The following is a 25420-nucleotide window of genomic DNA, read 5'->3' as shown; positions in this document are numbered from 1 at the left end:
GAAATGAGTGCTTGCGGCCATTGAGAAAATATTCAGCTTTACTTGATCAGAGGCCAAAATGGACATAAAGTGGACGGAAATTGGACAGTAAATGGTCATAAAATGTCAAGAAAACGGCACGTCAGCTTCTTTTTAACAATCCTTTTATGGCGTCTGCTATTTTATTCATCACTAAATATTTGGGCTGAAATGCCTTTCTGAGAGTGGCTGTGTTTTGAGATTAGGGCGGTGTGTGTGTGTGTGTGTGTGTGTGTGTGTGTGTGTGTGTGTGTGTGTGTGTGCGTGTGTGTTTTCTTCATCTGGTGTGTTAAATTTCTTTTCTTTCTCTCTCTGTTCACCTTTTGACAGCAGGCTTTGTGTGAAGACTGTGGGAAAGTTTCCTTTCCTGGTGAGGTCATCCCTCCAAACACCTCTTTCACTTTCTCTCTCTCTCTTTCTCTTTCTCCCTCTCTCTCTCTCTCTCTCTCTCTCTCACACACACACACACACACACACACACAACTGCGATATGCCATGACCCGGCAACACTGTGTGTGTGTGTGTGGGTGGATAAGGGATGATTAACAGTTAATAGTTAGGTATGCTATAAGATGTTACCTCTATAAAACAAAACACTAGAACAGAGTTGGCACAATCCAGCTCAATATACTGCTTTCTCAATTGCTTTTTCAATAACCACTGTACATAAACCTGCACACTCTGACCATCAACATGACAAAGCACCCTCAACCCACTCACACCAGCCCCCAAACCTCACGTACGCACCACAACATGGCTCCATCACACGCCGCACTCCCACCCCCATGCTTCACGCGTGTGTCAGAACTGAACAAGGTGCTTCCTCGCCACTTAACATATACATAAACCAAACCCCTATACTACACACCCCTCACACGCCCCTCAAAGCCCACATTTACATCAGAACTAATTTATACCAGCCCCCAAACATCACGTACACATGCTAACCCACAACACACCCACTGGCTTCACACTTCAAGCTCCTTCAGTGCTGCTTATGTACCACACTCACACAATACCTAAAGTACCTACACTGTAATTAAAACAATATTCACACACAGCCAGGTCTGTAGTTAGTATGTGGGCAGTGATACAATCACTGTTTAACCTCAAATCAGAAAAGGTAGGGACAGTATGAAAAAAGTAAATTAATTTCTTTAGAACATTTACTTTGGCAATTATGTTGTTGCAGACAATTTGAACCCAAAATATTTTATGTTTTGTCTGGTCAGCTTCAATTCATTTGGTAATATACATTAACTCCTGCATTTTAGGTAACAAAAAAGCTGGAATAGTAAAGCATTTTCTACTGTATAATGCCGCCATTCCTTCTCACAACACTTAAAAGATATTCTGGCACTGAAAAAAAGCAAGTGCTAAAATGTTTCAGGTGTTATTTTGTCCCATTCTTCCTGCAAACACAATTTAAGGTGTGTTATCTTACAGGTTGTTGTTGCTTTTTTATTTAAAAATGTACTTATTTTCTGCCGCTGATGCAGCACCACAGGGTGGCCAGCGCACTTACATCATCTCACAGATGCCTGTGCCAGCCAGCATCACAATTGGAATGATGCGGAGAGAGAGAGCACTATCTACCAACCCAGAGACAGCAAAGCCAACTGTGCTCTCTCTGACTCCGGCTGCTGATGGCTATATGGCAATAACTTACAAGTAGTACAGCAATTAGATTATACATTATTCTCATTCAAAATACTGCATTACTTCATCTACTACCCAAATACACTTTTTACAGTGCATAATGGCATCTTCTATTGCATTGTCTTGTTAAAAAATACATGAAAGTCACTGGAAAGATGTGGTTCTGAAGGCAGCATACGTTTCTCAAATATTTTGTTGTACTTTTCTGATTTAGTGCTGCATCACAGACAACACCACACCATGGTCGACCTTGGCGTTTAGACCTTTTGCTGGTAACAATCTGTATGGTCCTTTTCCTCTTTAGACCAGAACACACATCATCCATTTCTTGCAAGAAAATATTTTTAAAAAACTGATTTATCTGACCACTATACATATTTCCACTGTGTGATGGTTCATCCCAGATACCTCGGACGCCTCTTCTGGACATGATTAACAATAGGCTTTTAAGAGGTCTATGTGAGTGTAGCTCTATGTTGTAGTATTTGACAAAATTATAATAATTTCTTGTTAAATCAATGGTCTTAAAATGAGTTTAAACTGCTTTTGTTGGAGTGAACTGTCTCTGATCTCCAGGGAAGATTTTAGAGCATTGCCAATCAATTGCATTTATCAACTAGGGTGTTAGTGAGCTCAGGATTGAGGATGATCACCAGCCCACCTCAATCCTTCTCCTCAACTCACCCTAAAATTACTGGTTGTTCATCCATCCTTTCAGAGAACAAAGCTACACAATATTTTTTAGAAGGGATGACCACAAATATTTGGACATAAAATGAATACGGCATGAAAAAAAATAAAAAAGCCTAGACTCACCATTCTTCTTCTCTGCCTTTCTGATATTTTTCTTGGCCTGCCACTTCTGGGCTTAACAAGAACTGTCCCTGTGGTCTTCCATTTCCTTACTATGTTCCTCACAGTGGAAACTGACAGGTTAAATCTCTGAGACAACTTTTTATATCCTTCCCCTGAACAACTATGTTGAACAATCTTTGTTTTTAGATCATTTGAGAGTTGTTTTGATGAGCCCATGATGCCACTCTTCAGAGGAGATTCAAATAGGAGAACAACTTGCAATTGTCCACCTTAAATACCTTTTCTCATGATTGGATACACCTGGCTATGAAGTTCAAAGCTCAATGAGGTTACCAAACCAATTTTGTGCTTCAGTAAGTCAGTAAAAAGTAGTTAGGAGTATTCAAATCAATAAAATGATAAGGGTGCTCATACTTTTGCACCGGTCAAATTTTGGTTTAATGCATATTGCACATTTTCTGTTACAATACAATAAACCTCATTTCAATCCTGAAATATTACTGTGTCCATCAGTTATTAGATATATCAAACTGAAACGGCTGTTGCAAACACCCAAATATTTACAACTAAAAAGGATTAAGATTAATAGGGGTGCCCAAACTTTTTCATATGATTGTATATATGACTTGTATATCTATATCACCTTGCTCTCATATACACAGAGTGCACGCACACACAGTAAACTGTGAAAATGTAACGTGTTACTCCTGAGCTGCTGCCTGATCTCAATCTTCACCATGACTGTGAGTCTATAGGAGAGGAATGCCAGTCGGGCAGTCATCCAAACACACACACACACACACACACACACAAACAATCACATTCATTCATACACCTCAGACACCTCTGAACTAAAAAGACACACTTCATACCCACATGACCTCTATCATCACACACGCTTGATCAGTTCATGAATCAATCTCTCAATCAAGCATGCTGAGACTCGCAGTGAGCTGACAGGAAGGCAAAGAGCACACAGACATATATACTAGTGCATCTCAAAAATTAGAATATCATTGAAAATTTACTGTAATTATTTCAGTAATTCAGTTTAAAATGTGTAACTCATAACCAATGTATAGCAAAGGTGAGTACACCCCTCACATTTCTGCAGATATTTACGTAAATCGTTTTATGAGACAACCCTGACAAAATTACACTTTGACACAATGAAAAGTATTCTGTGTGCAGCTCATATAACAGTGTAAATTTATTCCTCCCTCAAAATAACTCAATATACAGCCATTAATGTCTAAACCACCGGCAACAAAAGTGAGTACACCTCTAAGAGACTACACCCCTAAATGTCCATATATAGCACTGTTTGTAATTTTCCCTCCAAAATGTCATGTAACTCGTTAGTGTTACTAGGTCTAAGGTGTGCATAGGGAGCAGGTGTGTTCAATTTTGTAGTACACTGAAAGTTCCAACATGCCACCTCATGGCAAAGAACTCTCTGAGAATCTTAAAAGACGAATTGTTGCGCTACACGAAGATTGCCAAGATTGCCAAACTCAGCTGCAGTACAGTGGCCAAGATCATCCAGCTTTTTAAAAGAGAAGGGTCCACTCAGAATTGACCTCACGTTGGTCATCCAAAGATAATAAGTGCACATTTTCAGCATCACGTCCAAATGCTGTCTTTAAAATATAGGCGCAGGAGTGCTGTTAGCATTTCTGCAAAGATTAAAGGGGTGGGGGGGTCGGCCTCTCTTGAGAAGGCAGCCTCTTCTGAAGTCTGTACACAAGAAAGGCCGCAAACAGTTTGCTAAAGACATGTCAGCAAAGGACATGGATTACTGGAACCATGTTCTATGATCTGATGAGAACAAGATTAATTTGTTTGGTTCAGAGGGTCTCAAGCATGTGTGACGGCAATCAGGTGGGAAGTACAAAGATAAGTGTGTCATGCCTACAGTCAAGCATTGTGGTGAGAATGCCATGGTCTGGAGCTGCATGAGTGCAGCAGGTGTTGGAGAGTTACATTTCATTGAGGGACACATGTACTTCAGTATGTACTGTGAAATACTGAAGCAGAGCATGATCCCCTCCCTCCAGAAACTGGGTCACAGGGCAGTGTTCCCGCATGATAATGACCCCAAAACACACCTCTAAGACGAGAACTGCTTTATTGAAGAGGCTGAGTGTAAAGGTGATGGAATGGCCAAGCATGTCTTCAGACCTAAACCCAATAGAACATCTTTGGGGCATCCTCAAGCGGAAGGTGGAGGAGCGCAAAGTCTCGAATATCTGCCAGCTCCATGATGTCATCATGGAGGAGTGGAAAAGCATTCCAGTGGGAACCTGTGAACCTCTGGAAAACTCAATGCCCAGGAGAGTTAAAGCAGTTCTGGAAAATAATGGTGGCCACACAAAAAAAGAGGTGTACTCACTTTTGTTGTCGGGGGTTCAGACATTAACGGCTGTTTTTAGAGTTAGTTTAAAAGAAGATTAAATTTTCACTGTTATATAAGCTGCACACAGACTACTTTTTATTGTGTCAAGGTGTAATTTTGTCATGTGAGGGGTGTACTCACTTTTGTGATACACTGTATATAAGACCAAGTCCTGCTGGAAAATGAAATCCACATCTCCATAAAAGTTATCATCAGAGGGAAGCATGAAGTGCTGCACTGACTTTAGACTTGATAGAACAAAGTGGATCAACACCAGCAGATGACATGTCTCTGAGCATCAGTAAATTTAGCATTTTATTTAGAAATCAAGGAACCAGATTGTGGAGGAAGAGTGGAGTGACGCACAGTTTCGAGCTGATTGAGGTCTAGTGTGAAGTTTCCACAATCAGTGATGACTTGGGGGTCTATCGATGCAGCTGGCCATGGCATACTGTTTGTGTCCTCAAGGCAAGCTCTTGAAGCTCCAGCAGTATGTTGACGAGCTTTGTCCTGGTGGAATAGCACACCAGAGCGTATGTTCAGAAAAGGTAGAGACACTGGTTGCAGGACCTTGCCGGAAATAATGTGTCAAAGTGACTATAATGAAGACCAAAGGAGATCATGTCTTGTTTGACCATTTATGCTGCATGGGATGAACTACAGCTGGACACCTTTAGGAACCTCTCCAACTCAATGGCAGACATCTGGCACGTTGCATCACATCTTAATTTCGTAGTTCTGCATGTGTAAATATAAATATATACTGTAGTAATCTTTAAAAATGTCAGCTTTATCTTCCTTCTGAATGGCAGTGCATTTCTTTTTGGGTGCAACTATTTTTTTTGGTGTTAAGTATATGTATTTAAATATATGCAAATAAAAAGATTTAACCTTATCTAAGTCTTGGGCTCTCATAGCAGTGTCACCAAAACCGCACCGAAACCTTCCACTTAAAGTATGAGTTTCAGCTTTGTGGACCTTTTCTTTATGTATAACCGTGTTATAACACTGTTTTAAGCATCAGCAATAAAGCAAGTTTACTTTTTTATTATATTAGAATGCCTCTTTTATGTTTTAATTAAATGTTTCCCATCTCATAAACCAGTTCTATGAGGTTTTAAATATGATACTGAACATTTATGCCTATTAATTTATTCATTAATATAAAACTATTGCTTTATAAATACTTATTCAATACTATTGAATTGGTTTTTAAGCACAAAGTATAAATTGCTGTACCGATACGGTTTATCCTCTTTCTTATTTGTGTCTTCTAAACCACAATGCTGATGAATATAATTCAGAGTTTTAGATGCTTAAGAGGATCCCTTTTAATTCAAACATTTAAATTGAGCAATCTCTCTTTCTTTCTCTCTCTCTCTCTGCCTCTGGTAACTATTGCCACCTGCTGGTTTTCCCTGTAACAGGCCAGCCTCCACATATTTCCAAACGACACAAGATATGACAATTTACTTTTATTATTTCTGAGTATGTATAATGTAGTCATGTCTATACAACAGTCATACAACATAACAACATATATGGTTATAGCAGAGCTTAGAAATGTACAGAAAAAGATACAGACATACAGTTTTCCTCCACAAATCCACTTAGTAAAATTGTCTAGTATTTGTTATTTCTTCACACATGAAGAAAACCGAAAGGGGATAGTAAACTCCATATGTGGTTTAGGATCCACACTAACATAAGTGTCTCTACGATTTATTTACAGAATAAATATATACATATATGTAGTATGTGCTGTTTATAATTCTCATTCATATGTACCAACTTGCTTATGTTTATACTATATACACAACAAATACTGATCTAACAAGTTGCAGCCAGAATGAGTGAGCATCATTACTGTACAGTGGCACGGGGAGATTTTGATCCTTATATTTAACTTCAACATATAATTTACAGATCTTGCAATCGGATTAAAAAACAGGAGCTGTATATGAATATAAAATGAATACAATGAGCTATAATACATATTTAACATATTTACCAACAGAAAATCCAACATGGTGTCTTTCTATTATTATTACTGATCATGACATGAAAAACATGAAGTAGGATAAAATGTTCAGATACAGTTACAGGTAATTATGCATTTTTTATACAAATCAAAAGTATGTTTCTCTAGACTCACATATTTCATAGAAACACTATAACCCAGTCATGCTTGCATGCTCTCTTTTTTAAGGCCTGATGAATTTACCACAGAGCAATGGATAAACTTGCTCTGGACGTGACACAATCTTCAATTTCATATCAGAAAAATGTAAGTAGACAAAACAGAAAAGTAAAAAATATATATTTATGTAGTTTAAAAGTCTTATTAAAAGACTTATTTTCAACTGAAGGATATTAATATGTCAGTGTACATTATAAAAAATAAATATAGTTTTCTGAAAACAAACTGATTGTAGACCACATTTTTCCTCTATTAAATAGTCAAGACATCAATTTCTTTAGTCTTTCTCTCATTATGGACGAGTTGCTTTGAAAAATGTTCCAGGTTCATCATAATTGATGCATTTGGCAATTTCCTCCTTATTGCTGAGCAACTGTAGGTATTCAACAAACAGTTCTCTTCAACATTACCATTTATATATATAGCGCTGTAAAAAGTAAGAGACCCTTAAAAATGATTTAAATGAGTTTCTTTGATTTTACCAAATTAAAAACCTCTGGAATATAATCAAGAGGAAGATGGATGATCACAATCCATTATACCAAACTGAACTGCTTGGATTTTTTGCACCAGGAGTGACAAAGTTATCCAAAAGCAGTGTGCAAGACTGGTGGAGGAGAACATGCCAAGATGCATGAAAACTGTGATTAAAAACCAGAGTTATTCCACCAAACATTGATTTCTGAACTCTTCAAACTTTATGAATATGAACTTGTTTTTTTTGCATTATTTGAGGTCTGAAAGCTCTGCATCATTATTATCTCATTTCTCATGCTCTAAATAACAATATTTTTATTTGGAATTTGGGAGAAATGTTGTCTGTAGTTTATAGAATAAAACAACAATGTTCATTTTACAGAGAAACTGATTCAGAAATTGAAGTGGTCTCTTAACTTTTGCAGTTTCTGCAGAGTTTTCCAAAGGGCTGGAGGCACTGGAGAGCTAAACGATGCTATAAGCTGCAAAGATTTAGCAAAGGCCTTCAATTGTAGGCTTACTAACTAGAAAGTGGCCTGGGAAAGCATTCTCACACAACTCGCACACAACTCTCACACAAGTTGGCACGGTGCAGCCTGCATCTCTGGCATTTAGATCACATGGTGCGGCCAGCCTCTATTTGCAGTGGGCACAGGCAGTAATTTAAAGTTACTTTAAGCTGAGACGCTGGGCCTCCCTCTATTTGTCTGGTTGGGTAATAGCACACAACAGCTGGTAGGATGCTTAATTTCACAAAGTTCAAATGCTCACTTATCCACGGCCCACAGTGTCAGTGTTTAACAGTCTTCAGTCTTCTTGGAATTCCCAAGCCCCATTTATTTTTTTCATTGATAATTCACAGGCAGGCACTTTTTAAATGGTAGTAAAACATGTTCCAACTCTAGTTAAATGAACTAACTATGAAAGCAACTGTTATAACATAGTTCTGATTGCTCAGCCTCATGTTAAATGCATTCTGCAGCATTCTATATCCAACTGGCTTCAGTTACTGTTTCCCACAGCATCCCACTCTGTCAGTGTCAACCTCAATGTGTCAACATCACTGTTGACACATTTATATATATATATTTTTTTTAAAGCCATGCTGTGTTAAACTGGCAACATCATCACATCATCACACTCAGGGTGACATACTGACACACATAATGTGGTGACCCAGCACAATTACATCCATAACGAAGCACCACACTGGAGTATTCCCTTATAGAACAGCTGAAAGGTTCTAATATTCGTTACAGAACTAAAAAGTGGCTCTTCAATGACGTAAAGAACCCCTTTAGGCACTGTAGAAAATCTGTAAAAGATCTAGCCATATGGGTTGTATGCAGAGTGCAGTGTTTAAGTGATATGGGGAATGTGATGAAGAATCACCAAGCATAGAGCGTAGTACTGGAAATGCTCCTGGTGGGCGTGGCTCTACTTCGTCTTCTGAGAGCCAATCATCACCTTGGACACAAAGTTGACGATAGCGCTGGCAGGCTGCTCAGGATCATGTTCTGCAAACAGGTGACACACATTCTCTGTGCTGCTGCCGCTCTTCCTCGCTACGAAGCCGAAGATCCTGTATTCAAACACACGCATGGACACATCTAATCAGTGAGGGAACTTTATTGTTACATTATCAATATTGCAAAATATAGTGATACAGCCTAAACAAAGATAGATATAGTAGTGTATATATAAAAAACAAATAAAATAAAAAAACGACAGATTTAAACTTACTTTGCAGCCAAACAGCCGTCTTTTGTCCACCTTTGAATAAAGCAATACAGATTTAAGACTTGAGAAAGAGCAGGAAAAGAGGTGCACAAGCTCATCTAATTTTGCCATTTTGCTCACTGATCCATCTATACCAAAGCATTAATGTACGAGTCTGCATAGAAATTAGACTTTTACTAGTGAAAAAAACTTTGATAATGATCTAATGACAGTTAATTGCTTATATTATTATTATTTAACTAACCAAGCCATGTGATGCCCACGTTTTAAACATTTAGCTGATGGTATAAAGTTGTGCCTATCTTCTACATTATCCCAGCTATTTGTGTAACTGTCCACTGGGAGCAGGACTGCCCCACAGCATGATGCTACCACCACCATGCTTAATGTGGTTCATTGTTTTTGGGGTTAAATGATTACTATAGCTTTCCAATTCCAAGTGACTATTCTTATCTGATCACAGTAATACTAACCTGACCATTTTGGCTAAGCCAGAACAAACTTTCTGTCAGCTGAAGGTGACAGTCAGCTCTTCCATCAGATCTTTTTTTTTTTAACAGGCTACACTTTCTAGTAACTTAGATACAATTTAGTCAGGTACAATTTCCTGAATCCTGAACAGACTTGGAATCTGCAGCTCTTTAGAAACATATCCAAGAGATGGTCCTGATTCAATGTATGACTATTCTTTTCACTCTGCACTAAAAGAAGCTAAAACAGTAAATGATTTTTCTAATTCAGATAAACTCTGTAATAGTTTGAAAGCTCTGTAACAATTTTATCAGTAATCAACCAGTTTAAAAAAAGCAAGTAAATTTTTTTATACAAAAGTTTGTCCAGCTTTTGTTGGAGTAAATGTCCCTACTTTTTAGAGGAGGCTTTCTAATACATTTTGGAGCATTGCTTTGATGATTTGATTGCATTCGGTAAAGAGAGCATTAGTGAAGGTGGATATACACCGCACCACCTGCACAGCTCAATAATGGGGGACTTTATTATATAATTATATTATATTATATTATATAATTTATCTAACCTTAACCAGATATATTCTACAGCAGGGGTTGGCAATTAAGTTTGTTTTAAAATATTTTTCAAGCCATTACGTAGCGGGCCACAAAAAAAAAAAAAAAACTCTGTTCTGGGAAATGAAGTGTAATGGGATGGAGTGTTACAGACTAGTAGCTCAACAGCCCAGAGGGTTGTTGAACCCACTTGCAGAACAGTTGATCTTAAAGCAGGTAAACCCAAGAAAAAAGAAAAAATATAAAAAATAAAAACACCGTTCCTCATGCGGGATCAAACTTGGGTCATCAGGGACGCGGTTCTATACACTACTGCTTCCCTGGCTAGTGAATTGGGACACATCCGAGAAACATGCCCTTATAAGGAGATTGGAAGCCTAAGGACAAGCAGTAAAGCAAGAACGGGTGGAAACTAAAGTCACGTCGAGCGTGACAGAGAGATGGGGAGTAGTGTAAATTAAAGCTCACCAGACAAGCATTTTATTTATTTTTTTTTTCATTATTGTTCATTATAGTTAAAACAACCTCACAGGCCAGATGTTCCATGCTTGCAGGCCACCTATTGCCGACCCCCGCAGTACTTCTTTAAAGGGGCTAGACAAGCTGTGTGTGTATTTGTGTGTCTGTGTTTGTGTGTTGGTAGTAGCTGAATGCCGTCATTAGAAGGGGTTGTGAATTTTCAGATTTTTTTTTTTTTACTAGTTTACTGTTTTATTTGCATTTTAAAGCAGTTTGGTATATACATTATAAAGGTACTATTTCAAAACAAAACAAAAAAAGAAAAAAAAAAAAAAAAAAACACATGCTGGACAAATGGCCCCAAAGAATTATACAGTTCGGCTGCCTTTTGTCCTAAATAAAAACATGGGTTCATCTCTGTAAAGGTGTGTATGTGTGTGAGATAATTACCTTCTATCTTGAGGGTCCAGAGCACAGAAAATGACCGTGTTGACAGCGTAGTGCCTCCTGAAGAACAATCTGTAAACACAGACTCAGTTTAAGCCCCAGTAAATCATAAGTTGTTATTTCAGGATATTTATGAAGGTTCATATCATAAACCTGTCTCAGCAGATGATGTGTATCTACGAAAACCTGCTGTGTGTGAAAGTTTATTTTTGGTGAAGGACCTAAATCATACACGCTTCAGGGTGTGGTCATGTCTACCTGAGTAACCAGGGCTCGCAAGTGTGTGTGAAAGAAATTCATCTCTAGCTGTGAAAGCAGCTGATGAGTCACATTGTGTGTGTGGGTTTTTGTGTCATGGCTTGCAAGTGGTTTAGTGATGTAACCGAGTGGTGCTGTGTAACTATTCTTTCCAGGAGTGTTTTTCTTTTGCAAGAAGTTGTAAACATGCTAGTTTTGGTGGTCAGATTTTTAAATACACGTGTGTGTGTGTGTGTGTGTGTTTGTGTAAAACGTACTTCCTCTGATTGTCTGTAAGCGTGATGCCCTGTGCAGACACTTTAAAGTGGACGATGGTGGAGGTGGCCGGAGGGTTCTGACCGAGGATTACTGTGGAGGCTTTCTGTATGGCCTGCACTCCTGTCAGAGACTCCAACTCTACGCTGCCCAGGAACCACACATTACACGCTGAAATACACACACACTCATCAGAAAACACTGGAACAAACAAAAATACACAAACAGAAATATATATCTGTTTTAGTGTTTAACATACTGTCTGAAGTACTGAGGGTATTCGTTAAAGTACTTACAGTACCAAAAGTTTTTTTTTTTTTTTATTGTAAATTTAATACTGACTTTAATGCTATACAGAAACACATGTGGAAAATTAAATCCACATAGCAGCGAGAATCATGACGTGCTGTAAGATTTTGTGGGAAAACAATGCACTGACTTTGGACTTGATAAAACACAGTGGATCAACACCAGCAGATGACGTGTCTCTCCAAACCATCACTGATCATCAGTAAATTTCACACTTCATTTGTAAATCAAGGGAGAAGAGTCTAAAGGAAGAGTGGAGAGACACACAGTCCGAACTGCTTGAGGTCTAGTGTGAAATTTCCATAATCAGTGATGGTTTGGAGAGACATGTCATCTGCTGGTGTTGATCCATTGTGTTTTATCAAGTATCATGTCCAAAGTCAGTGCAGTGTTTCCCCCCCAAAAAAACTCACGGCACTTTATGCTTCCCTCTGCTGACAATTTGGCACACTGCCCACAGTGACAAAAGATTTTTGGGTTTTCATTAGCTGTAAGCCATAATCATCAACAATAAAAGAAGTAAATATTTAAAATAGATTACTCTGTGTTTACCACATCTATATAATATATGAGTTTCACATAATTAAATTAATGACTGAAATAAAGTAACTTTTCAAAGATATTATAGTTTTTTGAGATGCACCTGTATGTGTTGCTTAACTAATATTCTGTCATTAATATTAATCTGCAATGTAGAAAATAAATTAAATAAAGAAATAAAGAAACCCATTGGTGTGTATAATATATATAACAATAAAAAAGCCACAGAAAAATGTTAATGTCAAATCATATAGCTAATGGTTCCTTTAATAAAAATAATTTGGTGATAGATGGTGTAAATAACATACAGAAAGAGGGTGATTTAAAATATTAGAAGGTTATTTAAAAAAAAAATTCCCCATTATTAAAACATTGTATATTGCAATATATTTTTATATTGAGTTATTGTGTAGCCCAATCAAATGAAAAAGGTTTCTCTACACAATCACATAGCTTAAAAGGCCAACTTATACTAAACATCTGATAGCAAGTATAAGGCATATTACACATTCCACTATTTTATATTGTATTAATCAAATAAAGCGGACATTTTATTTTACAATCTGTTTTTTGTAGGAGAAAAAAAAATCTATTTTCATCTGAACAGGGATGACCAAATGTTTTTCATAAGACTGTAAATATTATTATCTGTGCACAACCAGATTCAAGGAAAGGAAAGTGGTCAGGGTTTGATTTTGGAAGTATTGTTTGATAGTACATTGAATCAAACTGAATCAAACGTGGATAAACACGCATATATAAAACATACCTGCTCCTTGTTTCAGTAGCTCCGTTGCTGAATTTGTGGAAGTCTGTTGTTGAGACTCAGTAAGGTCCTCTAGAGGATCTGTACAAGTGAGTTAGTGAGAGTGAGAGAGAGAGAGAGAGAGAGAGAGAGAGAGAGAGAGAGAGCAAAGAATATAATTTAAATAACAAATCTGATAAGTACTGTCATTAAATACTGTTTAACATGACCCATTTATAGCTTTGCAACATATAAAGTTAAAAATCTCCTTAATAACAAAACGTCATTATAATAGTATATTATAATAATGATATTAATAGACACTTCTGCCCAACACACACACACACACACACACACACAGTACCTCTGCTTGGGATGATTAGTTTACAGGGCAAAGCCAGTGGTGTGATGGAGTGCTGACAAACAAGAGCAGTAAGACTACCTGCAAAACAGGAGAAATAAACATATGACGTATCTTACATTCAATAATGATACATATGAAACAGAATAATAGAACATCTAACGACACTGAAATCCTGTGTAGATGTGCAGCTTGACCACCAGAGGGAGCTGATGGTATACAGATGATTTTGAGAATTGCTTCGATTGCTTAACCAAACTCCCTGTGAATAAATATGATGTTGCTGTAAAGTTATATTATGCCTTATTTATGCTTTCATATCTTTAAACTGCAGATCTCATCTAGCTTCAGCTAATGCTAAAGCATTTATGGGAGAGTAGGGAACACTGATAAAATAAAAATAAACATTTCAAACAAATGCAGTTGGACAAACCCTAAGCTTTGGGGGATAATTTAAGGTTTATTTTTTTATTTTTGCTGAATAGATGAGATGCTTGTTTTAAAAAAAATGGAATAATTATAAAGTAGTATTCTGGATACAATTAAGCTCTATTATCTACTCTTCAGAAGGTAAAACAAAATGTAATATCATTCACTCTACTGCACAGTTGGCTACAAATTATCTTTCTTTAGCTCATTGTATGATATTAGTATACATACACAGCTCTGGAAAAAAAGAGTTTCTTTGATTTCACCAAATTTAAAACCTCTGGGATTAAAACAAGAGGAAGATGGATGATTACAAGCCATCAAACCAAGCTGACCTGCTTAAATGTTTGCACCTGGATTGGCAAAAATTATTCAAAAGGAGGAGAACATGCCATGATGCATGAAAACTGTGATTAAAAACCAGGGTTATTCCACCAAATATTGATTTCTGAACTCTTAACACTTTATGAATATGAATTTGTTTTCTTAGTTATTTCAGCCATTTTTCATTTTGTGCAAATAAACGCTCTAAATGACAATATTTTTATTTGGAATTTGGAAGAAATGTTGTCTGCAGTTTATAAAACAAAACAACAATGTTCATTTTACTCAAACATATACCCATAAATAGCAAAAGCAGAGAAACTGATTCAGAAACTGAAGCCCTCTCTTATTTTTTCAGAGCTGTATATATTATTATATTTTCTAATTTACAATATGATCCAATGTGCTAATGATCATTATTTTTTAACCAAAATGATTTACACTTTGAGAGTCTCCCGTAGTTGTTAACATTTTAGGTTTAAATGAGATGCTAAACTAAGCTAATTTAAACCTAATTTAAAACTTGATGAACAAATTACCACATTTTAACAGATTTCAACAATTCCAGAATGGTTATCTGAGGATCTTGAGGATTGATTTCATGGAAACACATATGTAAGACTGGTCAGGATCCTCAGATCATGATTGAGAAAGACTGAAGGTTTATTGCAGTGTGTATACGGTCAGTATTGTGATAAAGAAATGATAGTCCCAACACACACACCCACCCACCCATACATACCAAAGTAGGGTTCATTAGGACAGCCCTTCAGCCTCACTCCTTTCTGTGTACACTCTATCAGGAAGTGGCGCACAAGCTCATTGGTCAGATCCCCCACTGCACACAGACAGGAAACAAATTCTTACGTACAGAAGAATTTGAGTCACAGCTGTTCACTAGTGTTCTCATTACTGCACTAAGAATGGGTGCTTTTGTCTTAGGAATGTGTCATATTTTGGATGTTAACTGTTAATTGGACAAGAATGCATGCATCCTCTCTCTCTGCAAAATTACCAACTATCTCACTGTAAATAAAAGTTCATACTGGTTCAAAAACACATGGTAAACAAAAGGCATATGCCAATAGTGCATATCTTGTGGTTGTTCTCTTGCAAACAGCATTATTAGACACAGACATCTAAACACACACACCCTGAGATTGAGACACAATCTCTTCTCTCATAACACCCCACCCTTCCCAATAAAGCCTCCGAATATGACTTTACACAGCTCGTAAGGGGATGTGACAAGGATGTGAACGTGTGAGTGTGTGTGTGTGTGTGTGTGTGTGTGTGTGTGTGTTTGCCTGCCTTCCTTCCTCTGATTGAAAGAGACAGGCTGTTTAAGGAGCTGCTCTGATATGAGCACACACACACACTCCAGCACTTCAGCTCATTCTTTTGAACACAATGCTGTAGCAGCAAAGCCCAGCTGACCTCCATTCACAGCTCATTCCTAAACACACCTGCTCTTATAGCGTACAAATGCAAAGGCACTCATATAGATAGACTTACACACTATAAATAGTTATATATACAGTACCGTGTGTCAAAGGTTTGGACACACCTTAAATTCAGTGTTTTTCATTATTTTATATAACATTTTTCTGAATTGTACATTAATACTAAATTTATCCAATTTATCTAGAAAAAAAACATATGCATTTGTTTAGTAAACAAACCAGAATATGTTTTATATTTTAGATCCTTCATAGTAGACAGTTTTGCACATCTTGTCTGGATTTTCTCAGTCAGCTTCATGAGGTAGAGTCACCTGGAATCCAGGCTTTCAGTTAACAGCTGTGCTGAACTTGTCAAAAGTTAATTACTTGAATTTCTTGCCTCTTAATGTGTTTGAGAGAATCAGTTGTAAAGTTGTGAAGAGGTAGAGTCGGTATACAGTGAATAGTTCTATTTGAGTAATGTTCTAATCCGTTTTATAGCAAGAACTCCTCAACTTAGTAAAGAAAAAAACTGCACTGAGTAATTTGTTTTGTTTAACACTTTTAAGTTACTACATGATTCCTTAAGTGTTTCTTCAAAGTCTGGATATCTTCAGTATTAATTTATAAATGTATTAATGTAGGAAACAAATAGAAAAACATTCAATTAGAAGTTGTGTCCAAAACTTTTGACTGGTACTGTATATAGGCAGTCAGTAAGTTGCTGACAGAGCACCTCTATAACTGACATTTTGACCTTCCAAAGATTTTTTCACAGCTGGTTATCAGTATCATTTACAACAGTTTTTAAGATTTTTCTTCTTAAACCTTAAATGTCAAGGAAATATGTGCTATGTCACAACGAAGTGAAGGAAATCTAAAAAAAAAAATGAACAGTCAATTTTAAAAAGGCTTTATAACTTTAAAAGTATTAACAATATCATTTGCAGTCGCCAAGACCATTAAAAAATGTCGAATGATTAAACTGGCTCTCTTCAGGACTGCTCTAGAAAAGTAAGACCCTGACGGGTTCATACAGTAATTTCCACTTTTCCATGCCTTTGATAAAAAAAACAAAAAAACAACAACATTTCTTTAAGCAATGTTGACGCAATCAATAATGTGTGTCAAGAGTTTCATCATGTATATAATTATATCGTCCTATATAAAAATAATTTATATATGTAATAATAATAAATGTAAAATGTAACAGGTTGTATATTCTTATGTTCTGAATGTTCTGATAGTGAGTAATATTTGAGGCATTGTTTTTGTTTTTTCCCCCAACTAGAACTATGAATGTAGCTAATATACCCTTTTTTCCTCTTTTTCTGCCCCTCTTACCTTTCTTGCTCTGCTGTAGGATGGAGGGAGGGGGCGTGGCCACCTTCATGGCCAGTCCATACGCTCCTCTGAAGGAGTGACTGTCTCTGACGATAAAGGATCCCGGCTCTTTATCCTTTAGCACAGTGATAGCTGTGATACACCAGGAGATAAGAACAGATGAGTTACGATTCCTGGGGAAGTAGTGTAATAATAAAGTGATAGAAACTCTTCAGTGAGATGATGATGATGATGATGATGATGATGATGATGATGATGATGATGATGCTCACCCTGCTCTCTGGAGATGTCCGGTTTGTACCAGAACTTTGATGTGTCTTGGACGAACTTTGCGTTGTCAGGTTTACCGGACAATGGATCTGTTTAACATGTTAACAACACTATTTGTAAAAATCATACACACAAAAAAAAAATCTATGAATAATTGTCTAAACATAGACAGTTTATGCAGGAAAAATGTTCTAGATGCAATGGTTATATAATGGTTAAATTGTTACATTTACTAAACTAAACAGCTTTGGCACAGTGTAAGGGACAGTTAGTCTGTTCAAATATAGTAAACAAAAAATCGACAAAAATGGAGATAAGTGTTTTTCATAGGACAGACGATTTGCACAGCAAAAAGGGAGGGCTACTTTTAATGAACATTAATGTAAATTCTGTTTTGTACATTCTGTTCATTTATAAAATAATATATAATACATTACACAGTGTCCTTGGCCAAAAACTGACTAATAATCCTACCTGGGCTCGGTGTTGATCCTGTAGGTGATCCATTGTTACTGACTGCAGTCCTGCTGAGTGATGAGTTCAGGAACATGTCCCCACCATCCACCCCTCTCCTCTTCTGGGGCAACAGCGGAGGCTGTATTCCTTCTAAGCCCAGAGACTCCAGACCCTCCATAGCCTCCAGCAGACTGTGCTCCAAGCTTCCTACTCCTAGAGAGGAGGACAGACTGCGGGCACCACCCCAGGGGGAGCTGTGAGCATTGGGTGCAGAAAGGGGCAGCGGAGGAGAGGGCTGGGGTGTGTAGTGACTCAGTGGGGTGTTAGAGCCACTCTCCAACCAGGAATGAACTGCAGTTGGGCTAGATAGAAAAAAATGGAAACGGACATTTTGAATAATTTACAAGTAAAACTATAGTGTCACAGTCAAATCCATCAATAAAAATGAACATATTTTACTATAAGGCGCACTGTATTATAAGAAAAACTGTCAATTAACGTCTATTTTCTGGTTTGTTTTCAAACATGAGGCACACCGGATTGTAAGGTGCATTAAGCGACACTAGTAAGGATGCCTACATTAAAGTGAGCTCAGGTGTCGCCATATATAATGAGGACTGGGGGAACTGCGTAATTAAATAAAACTGTAATTCTTTAAAAAAAAAAATGAAAAAATAAAAAAAATAAATTTTCTTTTAAAGTTCACAAGTGCTGGATGTTAATCTCCTGAAAACTGTTGATTTTAGTGAATAAAGCACTTCCACTTACTTATAGTAAGCTTAGATTTCAAATATTATTTTGTCTAAGGGTGAGTTTTCAGTGAACTTTCATTTCACTAAGACTGGGTGCAGCAGCATAGCAGGACGTAAATGCCGCTCAATAACGCTAGACTGAGGAACCCTAAGTGTTCCGGTAAACCAAGACAATGTAAGCTAGCGGTTCGTACGATGTAGATTATTTTAAGACGAGAAAACACGCAGACTACAGTCAGCTATTCTCACCTCTGAACACCGAAAGTGCTAGTGTTTAGCGAGCTTAGCAGCTAATGCTAATGCTGCTGCACCCAGCCATAGGTATTTGAAAACATTCCATGAAAACTCACCCTTATGAGGCTGTACTTTAGCAGAGTGGCTTAACCTGACTGGTAAAATGCATACATAAGGTGCTCTGGATTATAAGGTGCACTGTCAATTTTTTTTTAAATAAAAAAAATATATATAAATAAAAATAATAAATAATTAAAGGTAACTTTTGAATACTTTTAATAACTTTTAATATTGCAAGAAACCCTTTAAAGATTACACTGCAATTAAACCGTTGCATAAAGTGCTGGGGGATATAGGGGCTTTTGGGATGGTAGGTTTGATTGACAGTACCTGTCACTGACGGGAAGCGGGCTGGATGTGTTGACTGATCGCATGGATCCAAATATCCTTTGGCAGGAGGCAGGACTCGACGTCACTTCAGTGCGAAACAGATCTCCCTCTGATGACATGGGAGTGTGTGTCATGCTGTCCACAAACCCCCGTGACTCTGTCAAGAAATAAAACACACACTTTACATGTAGATTTTTATTTTGTATGTGTTACACCCAGCACATTTATGCTCAATACTACATATTGATAAGGTCTTTTTGTGAATGGAATGGAGCACTTCTAGTAGACATAATAGAAGCAGTGCATCCAACAGATCATGTTCTTCTCCACCAGTCTTACACACTGCTTTTGGATAACGTTATGCCACTCCTGGTGCCAAAGATCAAGCAGTTCTGCTTGGTTTGAAGGCCTGTGATCATCCATCTTCCTCTTGATTATATTCCAGATGTTTTCCATTTGGTAAATTCAGGGAAAACTATAATCATTAAGTGTTCTCTTATTTTTTTCCCAGAGCTGTATATTTATATCAAACCAAGCTAAACTTCTTGAATTGTTGCACCAGGAATAGCATAAAGTTATCCAAAAGCAGTGTGTAAGACTGGTGGAGGAGAACATGTCAAGATGCATGAAAACTTCTGATTTCTAAACCTTTTTATTTCAGTTATTTCTCATTTTCTGCAAATAAATGCTCTAAATGATAAAAATTTTATTTGGAATTTAGAAGAAACATTGTCTGTAGTTTATAGAATAAAATAACAATGTTCATTTTACATATAAACAGCAAAATCAGAGAAACTGATTCAGAAACTGAAGTAGTCTTAATTGTTTTTAGTGTGATGTGTTGATTCCTTTGTCAGTTTCGAACTGTGTTGCTGATTAAACTGACCGTAAAATCTTCACAATTGCTCAATCAATTAACATTTGAGTAAATAATTTTTTTATTTTAACATTTTCCCCTACTATTAGCAGTTTCACACAAAAAAAACAATCAGGAGACATGTTGGAGTATGTTATCAATTAAGCAAGCTGCCTTTACAGTTAAGGAGCTGGGGACTGCACAAACACAGACAAACACACCCACACATTCCTGAGATAGTACACATAACAAGCCTTAGAGGAGGCTCCCCCAATTCCTCTGTCTCACACAGCACTGCCAATTTCTAAATATTATTAGAACAGTATAAAAATGTCAGGTAGCTTTGAAGCATTTCCCCACCATAAGCTTTAAAATTCCTTTTAAAACATTCTTTTTAAAATGAAATATTAAACAATTTAAAACATTTCATAGTAGGACGTTTTGACAAAATCCAAGAATTTTAAACATAAGAAAAACAAAGGCACAATCTCCTGGGAGCAGAAAGAGGTGACTGATCGAATTAAAAGCTTTCTCACAAGTGATACATTGGAGTTGAGAGAAAGAGCCCAGAAATCTGAACCTCAAAGCATATTCCCAAAGCGCGGAAACCCTAAGCCCTATTCCCACAGTAGGATTATTAGCCAGCTCAGGAAGAATGCATGCTAAAGAATGTCTGTGACAGAATGAGTGTGACTGCAATGTTTAATTCACAAGATTCACAAGATCTGACATGATTTATTTTTCACATCGTTTTTATAATCTACTACACAAACTTTCAGTCTGACTCTTAGTAGTTTGGCTGTACCAATCTTTAAAAAAACACAAACTACCCTCTTTTTTCTAATGGTGTAATCAGATGCATAGTATATGATAGATTTTTGACAGTGTTTCCATAAAAGACAGCAAGAGAGCTACTCTACCTTCTTAAGACACAAAGAGCCACATCAGTGATGATGTTAAACAGACCTAATACAGTTTACTCTTTCAGTCATTTTTGAAAGGTTCCTCAAAAGAGAACCTCTAATTACAAATACAAAAAATACTGTACTATAAATCCCATTACCTGAAAGATTCTTTTGGGAGCCATAGTGGTTCTAATGTAGCAATGCTTATTCTTTCACAGCATCTCTCTTTTAGGTTTAAGAGTGTGAGAGAGATGGTAGTTTTGGAGATGAAAGTCTGGGTTGAAACTGTATAATAAAAACAGATCTTTTTATAACCAGCCAATCAGAGAAAGTTGGCCCCTGAAATGGAGAGTAAACGACCTGCAGGTCCCAACCCTTCCACCATTCCACAAAGAGGAGGGGGGACTGAGATGGCCTTGGGTGGGAGCAACCCCACAGCAGATGCATTTTCCATACCAAGGGAGAAAGGTCAAAGGCCAACACTCCATGATATTGTATAACTCACAACAGACTCAGTTCAACACACAGAGCCCAGCAGGTGGACATTTTTAGTACACATATTGGAATCACATTGTGACATATTTAGATCCTTTTAACAAGGAAATGGATCTAGAATCTCTGAATGATGATGGTAACATGAGAAAAAGTGCAACATAATCAAGTTTAATTAATGTAAATGTCTTTAACATTTTAGCCTCTATTCCCTTCCACTATCAAGAACTCCTGCCAACAAAACATCCCTAGACAGCTAAACATGTTGGAGGAGAACGATAAAGGTCTATTTTGTTACACCAGCTAAACTACTGAAAAGCTATAGTTGTCCACAGAGTGATGGGCAATGATCTCATGGACGCACCGCAAAGTAACAGAAAAGAGCTCCATTGAATGCTGGGTCAACAGGCTGAAAGCTGGGGACAAATGAGATTACAGCAGGAATTTGGCTTGTTTCCTGCTGGAAACCACTTGCTGGGACATCACAGACATGAAGGAAAACCACAACAGATATGGAGCATTCTTCCAAACTACTGGTGCTGACCTGCAGTAGCACGGGAATCCGAACTGATTGAAGGAATACAGAGAGTTGCCAGTGCTTCAGAGTAACTGTATACTCTAACACCAACTTCACATATATAATTTAGGCCTGTCCACATAATTCTGGATATTTGTAAACATTTTTTTCGATTTTCGAAAACGCTTTCAGGGTTGAGATTTTTGAAAACTCCGCTCGCAGAGCCGTGTGGACAGTAAAAACAGAGATTTCTGAAAATGCTGACGTCACGTAGCGAGTCTGCGCATATCTGCTTTTTGTTTACATTAGCTTAGCCTGTTCAGAATGAGCCTGAAACAGCGGCAGTGGCTGAATTAGTTCTGTTCTCTTTGCAATTTGTGAATTAATTTGTTCACAGCTTAATTTAATGTAACTCTCACATTATCCAACACCGCAGAGGCAGTTTTTTTTCTGATTCTCCTGTCTCCTTACTTTACCGCAAATGGAGATTCTGGACCAGGCCTGGACGAACAAGCACCTGGTGGGACAATTGTAAGAAAACTTCAGAATGTCTAGAGAATCCTATGTTCATTTCAGTGTTTTTGAGTGGTATGGCGTTTCCATGTGGACGGGGATTTTTGAAAAAAAAAATGCTGCTTGTGTGTACGAAGATATATATATTTTTTAAACTGAGACAAAAACCTTTTTTAAAAATATCCAGGGCCCACACTGAGACTGAGAGAAAGAGAGGGAGAGAGAATGAGAGGAAGCTTTACAGTTTTTGCAAATTTGCATTTGTTAGGAAGTGTGCCTGTATTACACAGCTTAAATTTGCTAATGATTTCAGAGTTGTTAGCAGTTCAGAGCTGAGTTCAAGAGAATCGAGAGTTTGTGGTGGGGTGTGTGTGTGTGTGATTCTGACAACTGAGTGTTTCTGGATTAAATCTCCTGCATGCCACAGAGACAAAGGACGACTTCAGTTTTACAGGCTTAACAAACTCACCATTCAGAGGAGGAATGCGCGCATACACACACACACACACACACACACACACACTCATAGTGAGAGAGTATAATGAGCAAAGTTGAAAAGTATCCGTCTGTTATGATCAAAGCTGTATAGGAGAGAACCAAGAGGATAAACCAAAGGAATTTAATCCCATTCATATATTTATCATTAAATTTAGACTGCATAAATATATACAACTAAAGATCACATATCTTGCTTCTCCATTCACCATTTAGCATCATATCTGAACAGTCTTGTCATCATCTTTAGCCACTAGCCAGAAGTCAAGGAGGAACATGACTAAGAAGATTGCAAAGTCCCCAGTGATGTCATATAGACTCTTCCTGGCATGTTGCAAAGTCTGTATGAAACACCAGCAACAGCTGAGTTGGATTTACCTAGGAAGTTCTCTGGAATGTAATTCATCATGAACTGAATGACTGATTCACAGATGAGGTACTTCTGTGACTTCCAAATTTCCACACATAGCGTGGACTAAAATCTCATAACCTACGCAAGGGTCGACAATATGGCAAAAAAAAAAAAAAAAAAAAAAAACACAATACTTAGAGAAGCCCTCCAAGCTTTGAATCAGTTAACTGCTTGATTATTCTTCATACCACCTGTACCTGTATCTGCAGCTTTGACATGAGTACTCTTTCTCTCTCTTTCTCTCTCTCTCTCTGCAGTTACATTGTGTCCATTTTACACCAGAGTTTTGTTTTTTATATATGGAACATTGGATAAGGTGTATGGGGTGACAAGAATATGTAGTGATGTTCAGGTCATGTTTGTCTATTGTGAATTTTGTAACATACCTAATCTGGAATTCGAGCCTGAGCCCAAATAAATGAATCTGTCAAGATGTGCATTCAGTCCTAATTCTCTTTAAACATGAGACATAAACTAATAGATCAGTTATGATCACATCTTGTGTCACACTAGTTGCAATCAAACATGACTCCATCACAAGACTACATGAAACCAAGACCATCATTCAGTACCAATACATGTACTGCTACACCTCTAGTGATAATTAATAGCAGAGCTCCTTTAATATTAGTTTTCTTGTGATATCTATTAGTAGGTTTAGTAACTGTGAGGTCTAGTTGAACAGGGCTACTGTTATTGGGGAGGTAGCAGGTTTAGAGAACCACAGAATGTCAGAAAGATAAGTAAACACTACAGATTCATCCTGTAATGCATGTAGCTTTTGCAAAAGTAGGTTTGCTTTACACAATTACACTGGATTGACCCTCAAATCAACATCTAGACTCAAGTCTCTTTAAATTCTAAGTTTGGTTTAGTTGAGAGGGTAGTCTCAAACTCTTTATTTGACTTTACCTTCAAGGTCTAATGCCTCCATGCTATTTTTAAATAATAGCCTCTCATTTACTGGCTAACTTTCACTAGCGAAAGGCTGAAAGCCCATTAAATCGGACAGGGTTTCAGAGCTAAAGAATGAGTTAACTGAAACGGAACAGAGTGAAATGCTTGCTCACCAGCCTGGCTTTCTAGCCTGACAGCTTCTTCTCTATTGACTAAAATGTGGCAGAATTTAAGCACCGTCAAAGCCCATTAACAGATTTGGCTGCTCGTCCATGCTTCAGTGTTGCCAATGTGTTTTTGTGCTCTCTCTCTCTCTCTCTCTTTGGGCCTGTCAGTGTTTCAAAGACTTTGAAATTCCTCACGTGTTGCATGCACACTCACGCTGCCCACTGCATTCTGTAAAAACCATTAGCCTGCCTTATTCTCCTTCTCTCCTTACCCAGAAGTCTAATCTGGCACATTGTCTTTGTCAGGAAAAAATCCTGAAAATATTGTCAGGTTTTTCACTTAATGAGTCTGATTTTAAAATACATTCAGTCAGAATCATAAATTGCTTTAAATGTCTTAGATTTTCCACTGACACTCTTTGACAGCTAAGACAGTTTTTCCTTCTCCTGTAAAGTGGCCATTATAAAGATTTATTTGAAGATTTTTGAGTTTCAGCAACACTCAATGGATAATTTGGGAAACATTAGGCCCCACTGATGATTTCATTGATGGCATGCATTGCAGTAAGAAATTACCTTAACAATAAAATATCCTGAGTGGTTGTTAGTTAAACTAAAATAAACTAAAAAACAAACTTTGGAGGGACGCTTCACACAGCGACTGACAAACGTTTTTAGAAAAGTTATTTTTGGTTGTCTAACTAAATAAGAGCTTCCACTAAAAGTACATTTTATTATGGCATCACACCAAAAACTGTTTAAGCTTGTTGATCGAGTGTTTTTAATCAAGCACACCTTTTGGGCCACAACAATTATGTACG

At 37.3% G+C, this 25420-nt stretch overlaps 1 protein-coding gene across 1 annotated transcript in view; it reads right to left on the bottom strand.

The window, feature by feature from the left end:
- Positions 1-6348: 6348 nt before the first annotated feature.
- Positions 6349-25420, bottom strand: part of si:ch211-191a24.3 (tensin-3) — a 68471-nt gene continuing 49399 nt past the window's right edge. Inside the window, exons 18-28 of the mRNA XM_015604839.3 lie at positions 19346-19502; positions 17988-18331; positions 17516-17602; positions 17244-17375; positions 15200-15295; positions 13708-13785; positions 13368-13445; positions 11752-11920; positions 11240-11308; positions 9309-9338; positions 6349-9147 (exon numbers count right to left, since the gene is read on the bottom strand). Coding sequence (XP_015460325.3) covers positions 9003-9147; positions 9309-9338; positions 11240-11308; positions 11752-11920; positions 13368-13445; positions 13708-13785; positions 15200-15295; positions 17244-17375; positions 17516-17602; positions 17988-18331; positions 19346-19502 — 1385 coding nt within the window. The 3' untranslated portion in view covers positions 6349-9002. The remainder of the gene's footprint in view (positions 9148-9308; positions 9339-11239; positions 11309-11751; positions 11921-13367; positions 13446-13707; positions 13786-15199; positions 15296-17243; positions 17376-17515; positions 17603-17987; positions 18332-19345; positions 19503-25420) is intronic.

The sequence above is a fragment of the Astyanax mexicanus genome, chromosome 1 (genome assembly GCF_023375975.1).
Source record: "Astyanax mexicanus isolate ESR-SI-001 chromosome 1, AstMex3_surface, whole genome shotgun sequence".
Classification (NCBI taxonomy): Eukaryota; Metazoa; Chordata; class Actinopteri; order Characiformes; family Acestrorhamphidae; genus Astyanax; species Astyanax mexicanus.
This window is presented reverse-complemented; position numbering and strand designations above follow the sequence as displayed.